General features: G+C 41.0%; 1 protein-coding gene across 1 annotated transcript in view; it reads left to right on the top strand.

Moving 5' to 3' along the window:
- The first annotated feature begins 1,479 nt into the window (after window positions 1-1,479).
- The window catches only part of ift80 (intraflagellar transport 80 homolog (Chlamydomonas)), a 33,504-nt gene continuing 24,781 nt past the window's right edge, over window positions 1,480-10,202 (top strand). Inside the window, 6 exon segments of the mRNA XM_080458992.1 lie at window positions 1,480-1,696; window positions 3,349-3,459; window positions 3,573-3,641; window positions 5,692-5,801; window positions 7,334-7,423; window positions 7,505-7,642. Of these exon segments, the coding sequence (XP_080315118.1) occupies window positions 3,372-3,459; window positions 3,573-3,641; window positions 5,692-5,801; window positions 7,334-7,423; window positions 7,505-7,642 (495 nt within the window). The 5' untranslated portion in view covers window positions 1,480-1,696; window positions 3,349-3,371.

Genomic DNA, 10,202 nt, shown 5'->3' with positions numbered 1-10,202 from the left:
TTTTATTATTATTGTGCCTGCCTCAGTGGCAAGAAGCAAAGATTACTATCCTCGAAGCCCGTTTATTTAGGGTCCAAGCAGAGCTGGAAAGCAAGAAGTTAATATGATTTTTAATATTATTATTCTACTTTATTGTGGTACTGCGCAAACTGCTGCATTTTTTGACTGCCTCAGCGTGCTCAAACCTTCGTAAAAATGTATATTTGTCTGGATCATATCATTTTATATATTGCGCAGGTGTTTGGTAAAATTGCTCCATAGTGCCCCCTATATTGTATTCTCATTTGTAACTTCTTCCATGAGCAACACGTTTAACATGTTTCATCTATGTCCAAGACATTTGGTAGACAAATGCAGCACGTCAAGCCACACAAAAATGTCATGACAACCATCGTCGAAACCCAACAGGAAGTCCGCAATTTGGCGTTAACTGTGAAATTCTCGTGTTGAACACTTCCTACATGGTAAATCCAAGAGACCTTAAATTTGACCCAATTCAACTTTTCATCTTCAATTCAACTTTATTTATATAGCAGCAAATACAACACAGTCGTTTCTGAGTGTTTTTAACAGAGAGAAACCCAACAAACAAACAAACAAACAAACAGACAACAGTCTTTCCTGATGAAAAGGGTATCAAATTTATTCACCAAAAGTCAGAGGGCGTGGCCATGACCATGACAGCCAGCTGAAAATCTGATGGTTCGCCATGAAACAGGAAGTGATGTTTACCTCGGCTCTACAGGCTGCAATAGGCCTAAAACTTTACATGCTTCATCAAAGACTTCCCCTGATCAAATCAATATGCAAATATCCATACACGCTGCTTGCAGCCTTAATTTTATAACTAGAAAATTCCAGAGGATTTTTTTGTGTGCTTCTCTCTCCTTTTGATATCAAGGTCTCCCTGGTAACCGATGCTCCTCTCCTCTGATCTCCTCCATAATGTGCCTCTCCCATCTGCTTTGTATGGGACCTTTTTTCCCAGTTATTTGTGATTTCTATTTTATTTTTCGGGGGGGACGGTTAGCCGAATCGTTTGCAATAATTGTGGCAACCTATTCCTGAACTTTCTGCATGTTTTGATGTGCTTTGTGTCTGTGCTCCCAACTAGTGACTCGTCCATAAGGTGCCTCTTCGACGAGTAGTCGGCAGGCATGTACACAGAATTTATTACACACAAACGTTACTGCCGTGTGAAATGTGTCAGTAGTTATTGGCTATTGGTCTCTAACTGCTGTTTGTTTGTGAATCAGCAGTGTCAACCATGAGACTGAAAACATCGCTGCTGAAGGAACCCAAACATATCCTCCACATGATGTCCTTCACCCCTTTTCTGTACATCTGCTTTGATAGTGATAAATTATAATACTGTTTTAAGTACTGTTAGAACTCAACCTAATAATGTGGTGTGTTGTGTTGCCTGGTCCGATGTAAACAGTACTAAATAGAATGTTCCTTAACAGCAGATCACATAAAGAACTTGTAAGTTGTGTTGGCTGGACCACAGCAGATGAGTTGTACTCCTGCAGCGAGGATCATCAAATCCTCAAGTGGAACCTGCTGACCGGTGAGACCAGTCTGGTTGTACGATTTCCTGAGGACATTTACCCCGTCGACCTGCACTGGTTCCCAAAAACTGTTGGTGGCAAGAAACAGACGCAGGCTGAGAACTTTGTCCTTACCAGCACTGATGGTAAGTATTGATCTGCTTTATAAATATCTGCATATAAAGGTTATATATAGTTTGAGGTCTTCAAGGTGTAAAATTATTATGAAATTTTGGTTTTACAAAAGGTGGTTTGGATTCAGTCCATCAATGGTTTTTTTTAATTTTATGCATAAACAATGAACTATTTCAACAAATTGTGCTCTTGTAGCTAAACTAAATATACATACTAAGTGACCCATTTAAAAAAGAAAAAAGAAGTTATATATTTGTAATACTACCACAGCTTTATGACTCACATATACATGGCCATTCGTGTCTCTTATTCAGCCTATATTAGATCCCAACACACAGAATATGGATGTACTGTTATGGCAGGCAACGTGTGGTCACAACACTAATGGCAGTGTAGGGTTGCATAAACGCACCCACAAACTGAAACAGCAATTTTCTCTGGCAGACCAGAAAGTGGTAAAGACTATTTTACAATTCACTTTTTGAGACTTTATTTCTTTTTCTTTTTTTTTTGTAATATTACTTTTCAACATTGTATATTTTAGTTCAACTTAATCACGTGAAAGACAATAATGGAAACCCTGTCATGACTTATCACAGTTTTATGTCTTTTTGATCACGGGTGTGTACAGAATAATGCCAAATTTACATCTGGATTTTCTACAAGATAAATAAGATTTTACCAGAGATTATTATAATGGAGTTGAAAATACAGCAGTCCAACAGTGTTTTATTAGCTTGGGGGACATTTTATCGACGTTGTGGCTTTTCTCTGCCCTCATTTGATTATTCAGCCTTTCTTCCTATTGCAAATGTGTTGTGTTTTTGCTTTTTTAATGAAATTTGTGCCTTTCCTAAGTAGAGTATTCTATAAATATTTTCTGATGCCAGTTTATGTCAATAATTTTAAATTAAATATAGAGTATTTGTTTAATAAGTAGAATTTATTACATAAACATCCGCTGTACTTTTCCACTGTAAAGAAGCACAATTGAGGTTTCGGATGTTTTTGTGTGTGTTTGTGTCAGAAAACCAAATAAAAAATGTGTCCTCTAAAAGTCTCCTCACACAAAATTTAGCCACTCAGATTATGGTTGTTAATTTCAGTGTACAAGCAATAAAATATCAGCAACAAAGCTTGCTTGTTATTTGTCCCATTACTTCAGTACAGTTGTATAGTACATGCCAGTTATACTGAGTACCTGTGGGATCAGTCACATCCACTTTCATTGGGATGTCCAAACTTAGAAATGGGAGAGGAGCAACAGCAGCCTGCCGCTTTGCCATTTTAGGCCACCAGAAATTACATAGAACTCTCAGAATTTTTAATACATGTCGCCACAAAGTATATATCAAGCCTGCTTCTTCAATAACTGACTTCATGCCCGGTCACCCTTTTGTGTTGCCCTAATTCCACCAAATGTAGTCCTTCAGTTTCATCCTCCCTCTTCATGCTTTCATCTTGTAGTTTAAATTAGTTATTAGGATATCATAAAGCATTTTTGATCCCGAGTCACAGTGTTTTATATACAAGAGCTCGCCCACTACTGTATTACAATGCACAAATCTTCTGTGAGTTGAAGACTAATACGCAATGACTCAGTCCAAGACCGTGAAATTGCTGTGAAGGAAGCGTCTTGCTTTTTTACTCTCTGTCTTCCCAGGGAAGTTTCACCTGGTCTCCAGGATGGGGCGAATTGAGAAGAGCGTTGAAGCACACAAAGGAGCTGTGCTGGCGGGAAAATGGAATTATGATGGCACTGCTCTCATCACAGGTGAAGAGGACAGGAGGACAGTTTCATTGCAAATGCTCATTAAAGTTTTAAAATGATGGTGTGAATTCATCCTCTTCATTTCAATCCCTTAATTCCATTTTGTTATTATCTAGCTGGAGAAGATGGGCAGATCAAGATATGGTCCAAAAGTGGGATGCTGCGCTCGACACTAGCCAGCCAAGGTAAGGCGAAATGAAAGCTGGTTCACTTAAGTCAGGGGAAACTACGCTTGCACATCAGGTGAATCTGTGAGGTGGCATCGGATTATATATATGGTTTCATAAATGACATAAACTGTTCTGAAACATATGTGAGCTGACAATAATTGGAAAAAAAAATGTATCCCAGAGCAAAGCACTTCTATTTGTTATATGTTTATTATCTCGACTGTGTGAGGGTAACAATAATAGCAGGATTTACTAATTTGTTGAATAAAAGAAAGGTTATTATTGTGAAACACTAGAGAATTAAAAACCCTTTACCCACAGTTTTTTGGTATCCTAGGTATGATTTCAAAGTGATTATTAACATTCATTTGTGCCACTTTAACATTTTAAAGGCACAATGAGGAGACTTAAAAACTGTATTTTATCATATACAGTACCTGTGAATGTACAAAGCTGCTGTTCTGTTTACCAAAAAGCCTACATCTCCCCTTCTAGATAGAAGTATTGATTTACTTGATTTGACAGCATTACATAAGAGCCCAACTGAGTTTTAAACAAGCTCTTGCTTTGTGAGAGTCATTTGAAGTCGGTCACTGATCAACAAGTTTGGGGAATTTATTAAACACAACACACCAGTTTCTCCCTCACTCTCTTTCTCTCTGACTTGTATAAGTTGTGGCTCCTGTTTGGCACCAGAGTAAAACAGTGCTGATGTCAATTAGCTTCTCAAGTCGACTCTATTAAATCTTCCCAGATGGCAAATAAATACTCCGAATTTCCATATCGATTGACGCTGCTGCTCCTGCGTTTTATTGTCACATTGTGCGCTGATACTGTGGCCGTACTGTAAAAGTGTTGTCAATTTATAGGAATATACATTATATAAACAATGAAAAAGGAAGCGTTATTTTCCCACCTTTAGCTTTGCAAATGTGTGTGCGCGCGTTAGGATGCAACTATGCTTAATACAACCAAAAGCAGAGTCGATCTTCCAGTCCTATGTTTTGTTTTTTGTTTTTTTTCTATTAAAAGCTCCATAAAGTTTCAAAGCTTTATACGAGTGGAGTTTCATTTAAAGCCATATAAAAGACTCCTAATGATGCATTTCTCGATCCAGCATTCGCATTACAGATTGCTCACTTATTAATTGATTCATTGTGCAGTTTTACTTATTAAATGTTTCAGTTATGAGACAGGACAAACGATTTGGGGGTTGTTTAAAAAATTGGCTTCTGGGGAAATGGATGGCATACCCCTGCTGAATGACGGGTGCCGTGGAAAATCTGGCAGGCGAACAGCAATTCAGCCTGAGTGTGTAGTAAGAGTTTTCCTTAGCTCAGTGTTTGGTGAATGAGTCGCTGCGCGGTGGTCAGCTCCACAGACCTATATATCTGCAGTACACCTGGGTTTAGCAGCATTGCCACAGTCACTCACCACGCTCCACATGGCAGCCAGATCACTGCAGGTGCTGCTTCTCTTCGGGACCGACAACTACAGCGCACAAACACGCCACAGGAGCAGGCTGTTCTTTTAAAGTACCGTGACCCATTTTTAGAGGGAGCTCGAGGAAGAGGTTGGAACTGAGAGCAAGAAGGAGGAAAGAGGAACTCGTCTCAACCCCTTTCACTGCCTCCGTCAGATTTGGATCATGTGATCGGCTGGCATTTGTGAGAAACCGCATGCACCTGGAGTGGGGTTAAATGTCAGGCCCCCTCCCCTTCACACACGCGCAGCCACAATTCAACACACACATTTGTGCTTATCCTGTAGAAGTTGGACTGATTTTCTCAGCTGGTTTTCCTGTAAGCGCAGTGCTGCTACATGGGCTGAATGAGGCGAGATCTCTCAGGCAACTGGATACTTTGCGAGAGGACACATTAGCTCTGCTAGATTCTGGAGCTGTTGTTCACACCAGGCTCAAGTTTGTCAGAGAGCGGGAGACATGTTTTCATGAGTAGCATTTTCCAAATACTACCTCGAGGCCTCCAAGTGCTCAATTCATTTATCTTAGAACAATACAAAATTGATGGTTTATTTCCCCCCATATATTTGTTTTTTTCCCTAGGGTCACCGGTTTATTCTGTGGCCTGGGGTCCAAACTCAGACAGGATCCTCTACACCTCAGGGAGACAACTGATCATCAAGCCTCTGCAGCCCAGTGCCAAAGTCATACAGGTATGCAACCACTTTTAAAACAGTAAATCAAGTAAGAAAACAATATGTGTGCTTCTCAAAATAGTAAGGTGATCCCCTCTTAATTATACCAACAATTACCTTCTTTGTTTCACCCAAAACAAAAACTAAAGAATCAACCACAGGTCAAATGTTTTTTCCCTCAAGTCATGTGACCCTTGGAATAATTACGTGTGTCCTGCTGGATATTTCTGTGCATATTAATTTGAATATTTATTCACGTTAAAGTTTTATAGAACCCCAAATTATGGGTTCTGCATGTGGTTCTCATTATCATGATACTTTCTTTCTTCATCAGTAAAGAGTTGAAGGAGGTGACACATTCAATCCTGTGACCACTGATATTGGCAGTAGACGAGCCCCGGCAGACCCTCAGATTAACCTCCAAGTTTAGGTGGTTTCATGTGCCACATCACACTGACTTCACTGCACGACGTCTGTTTTGCTTGAGGTTGTAATTTAGCTTTACGGCTTTGAAGACAGAGTCGTTCTTGCTGTGTGACATCTGTCAGAGCCAACGCTTCCAATATTCTTCAAATGTGGATGTTGGAGCCGGACAGTTCCAGAATCAGAAATTTGACACACAAGTTTTAAATCTCTTATCGTCACTCTTTCAAGACGGGTCAGTTTCAGTATTATTCAGTAAAGTATTGACTAGGGAAGTCTTGACGCACACCGATATAATACTGTTTAGGGATTGTTTCACCTTTTAAATATAAAATTGGCTGTGTTAAATGATGACTATGATCGTTTTGCCAGAACGAATTGTGATCTGCGTGTGTAACTTGGCATAATTTTTACGCTGGATGCCCTTCCTGAGCCAACCCTCCGTGGGGTTTGAACCCCCACCTTTCTGTCACTGGCTCACAGCACTAAAACCAAGCCCCCCCCCCACCCCCCCCCCTCCATTGCCATCTTGATATTTGCTCCATCAGACATTTGTCATGACATTTTGTTCACACAGTGTAAGGCCAAGTCTGGGCAATCTGATCATTTTAGCTTCTTTCAGCCATTACCACACATAGAATGTGCAAACGTACAGCGTCACCTGCTCTTCATACCCTGTGGTGACCATTACCACTGATGAAAATTCCCAAGTTTGACCTTCACCGTTCCTAACACAGGGATGTTGAGGACTGGGCTTGTGGAAAGTTTAGTTTGGTTTCTTTTGAGTACATGAATTGGACAGGGAAGGTGCAGAACTGACAGCATAAGCATGTCCACAGGACACAAAATGAAAACATGAAGAGATAATCCCAGTGACAAACGTTCTGCTCTTTGTTATTGTGTTATCCAGAAGGTTGACAATAAATTGTTCGGCTGAGTCATACAAAACTATTGACACACTTGTAACTTTCCTCAAGAGCAAAAAACGAATCCCAATTTTAATTATTTATCATGGCTATCATTATTTTGGCTTAACTTTTTCGACTGTTTAGCAAAGTTATATCTTGAGACTGATCTTATTATGGTTTCAAATTCTTGATATTGCTCTCTCTTTGTGTCCTCTCTAGTGGAAGGCTCACGATGGGGTGGTTTTAAAAGTGGACTGGAACTCGGTCAATGACCTCATCCTTTCAGGTGGAGAGGACTGTAAATATAAGGTTAGTCGTTTTGTTTCTTTGTCGACCTGTTTGAGTCAGAAGCTGTAGAGTTGTGCGTTCACCCATGTTCTTCCCCAACAGGTCTGGGACAGCTTTGGCCGCCTGCTTCACTCCTCCTCGCCTCACGACTACCCCGTCACCTCTTTGTCCTGGTCGCCTGATGGAGAGGTGTTTGCCATGGGCTCCTTCAACACCCTGTGGCTCTGTGACAAGACAGGAGTAAGTGATACCCCGATATTGTATGTCAGTTCCTTTATTTTTAAACTGGGCGTCTCCTCTGCCATCATATCAACTCAATCAGAATGGCTCAAGCTTGCTGACTGACGGGGCCTTTTCCGCATAGAGTCTGCATGTTCACCCTTTTCCACCTGCAATCCGGAGACGTACGCCTTCATTGGACTGGTGACTGGCTACGTTCACACTGCAGGTCTCGATTCTCAATTCCGATTTTTTTTTTTTTTTGCTGGGATCCGATTTTTTGGATCATTTCAAACGCGACCCACCGTGTGAAGGTGATCGGACCGAATGATTTCGGGCCCCAGAGCACATGCGCAGAAGACGACGTGAAGTGGCGCTGAGCATGCATGGCACGCAGGTCAGCACCTGGGTTGCCATGTGTGACTCTCTGTTTTCAGCCCAAACAACGTAAAAACCCACACACCTCCATAAAAACCAGCCCAAATCTCAGCCTGTGTAAGAATCATGTTAAAACCGTAAAACTATGATATGTGTGATAAAGAACACCCCATAGACACACAAATGCACAAAATAAACAAAGTTAAAAGGTAAGAGAGTTTGGCTCCCAAATTGGGTGATACCGCCGTATCTGGCAACGCCGGTCAGCCAATGTAGATTCAATTTCAAGTGGTTGTTAAATAGGAGCCGACAGAATGTAGACAACATGAGGTGTGAAAGGAGAAGGAGAATGAGGTAAAAAGAGAGCACAGCTTTTGAGGGGTTTTTTCTGCGCCGCTTCCTCCGGTGCTTATCCGTGACGTCAGTCACACGTCAATTACGAAGCAGTCGCATTTCAAAAAAATATCCGAATTGGTACCACATATGAACGGGGCCTGTGCGATCAAATTCTGAACAAAACAGACACAGAAAATGGACTCTTCGTCTCTTGTTGAACTTCCTAACAATTGTTAACATTGCGCAGACTGCGCCAAATATAATATACCATGTACTTACACCGATTTTTTTTTCCAACCTGAGCATTGTTTGTCTCATATTAACACAATCGAGTAGAAACTTTTGCCCTCTTAGAGCCAGAAAGTAGACATTAGTCTGTCCCTGAAATACTAAAGTAGCACTTCAGAAAATCAGCCTGACCTCGGTTATAAGCAGCTGTTGCTGACAACCCTGGCAGGAGCAATGCAACTGTGGAGCACTGAGGCCAAGTACTTTCCACATTTTGTAAGCTTCTGTTTTGTTTTAATTTCTTTATTTACGTGTACCCACCAATATCATTTCTATATTTTCTAGTCATTTAAGTATTTTATAACATTCGACAACTGTGAGACACTTTAGGTCTTTTTCAGTGCAGCTTGCTCTTATGCCGTGTGGCTCATCTCTGTAAATCACATTAAGCCTCATGTCACGTGTCGTTACCTGGTGCTGATGGTAACAGCAGTAATGAGAGGGGAAATGAGAGAACAATGACGGGTAATTGTTGTTTTATTATTGCTGAATGTTTGGAAAGAAACAATTTTACTAGTTACCTCGCGGGACATTCAGGACTTATTTGAGTTTACGTGGAAGTGCCACAGTTTGCTCTAATCGAAACAAACATGCTGGGCCAGGTTTTTACGTCCTGATCGCCAGACATTTCATGCTCCATTTTGATTCAATTAGGATCAAATGTCTTTTTTGCTGGTGCAGTACAACAAATGGGCTGGGAGGAGGTCAGAGCCAACACATATCTCATCCAGAGGGGTAAGGTGTGTGTGTTTTTTTAAAGGGATGTTGTTGCAATATGCAAGTATAGATATGTCCCTTACCATCTTGTGTGATTTGAAGCACAATTTTAAAGGAGTTTCTAGAAAATGGCCTGTTGACGGCTGTAAAGATGATGACATTTTTCACATTAAGCCAGCCCCTATCAATTTAAACAAAAACACAAAATATTGCGCGATTAAGATTAGAACTGTCAGAATTGAGCACAACTTGTGCCTCTTTTTTTTTTTTTTTTTCTGTAATGACCTGATTCACCTTACGTCCCCCCCATTACGGGTTTGTTTTTGTGGTCGGTTTGTTCCATTGTTTCATCGTTGCACCACTTGCTTTGCTGTGGCGTGTCTTGGTTAAGGCAGCGTGATGATGATGATGATAATTATGATGATTATGGTTCTGCCCTGCTGCGATGGGAGGAAGGGTATGCTTGCCTTCTCCTCCCTAAGCCCCTTTGAGACAGTGTGTACTGTAGCATGGTGTGGGAGGCTTGCTGAGGAGGTGGAGGGGAGAAAGAGAAATGGAGAAAAAGAGAGTTCAGAAAACGAAAAATCCTCCTCAAAGGTCAATCCATCCGAGTTGCTTTCAGACACACAGTCCTTTCATTTAGAAGAGGGGGGGGGGGGGGGGGGGATCACTTTGAGCACATGTCCACACTTGTTCCCTTCTGTACATTTACAATAAGATAATTGGGTCTGTTAATTTGCAAACAAACACAGGAATTTAGAAAGTGCTTCACCTGTGTTGTGGCTGTGGGTTGTTTGTGGTGCAGCAAGGGTTAAGCGGTGTGAAGAGTCTTTTCAGTTACTAGCATGACTAATGGGAAGGA

Source organism: Lipophrys pholis, assembly GCF_963383615.2.
Source record: "Lipophrys pholis genome assembly, chromosome: 3".
NCBI lineage: Eukaryota > Metazoa > Chordata > Actinopteri > Blenniiformes > Blenniidae > Lipophrys > Lipophrys pholis.
Note: the sequence above shows the minus strand (reverse complement) of the source record. Positions and strands in the feature narration are given on the sequence as shown.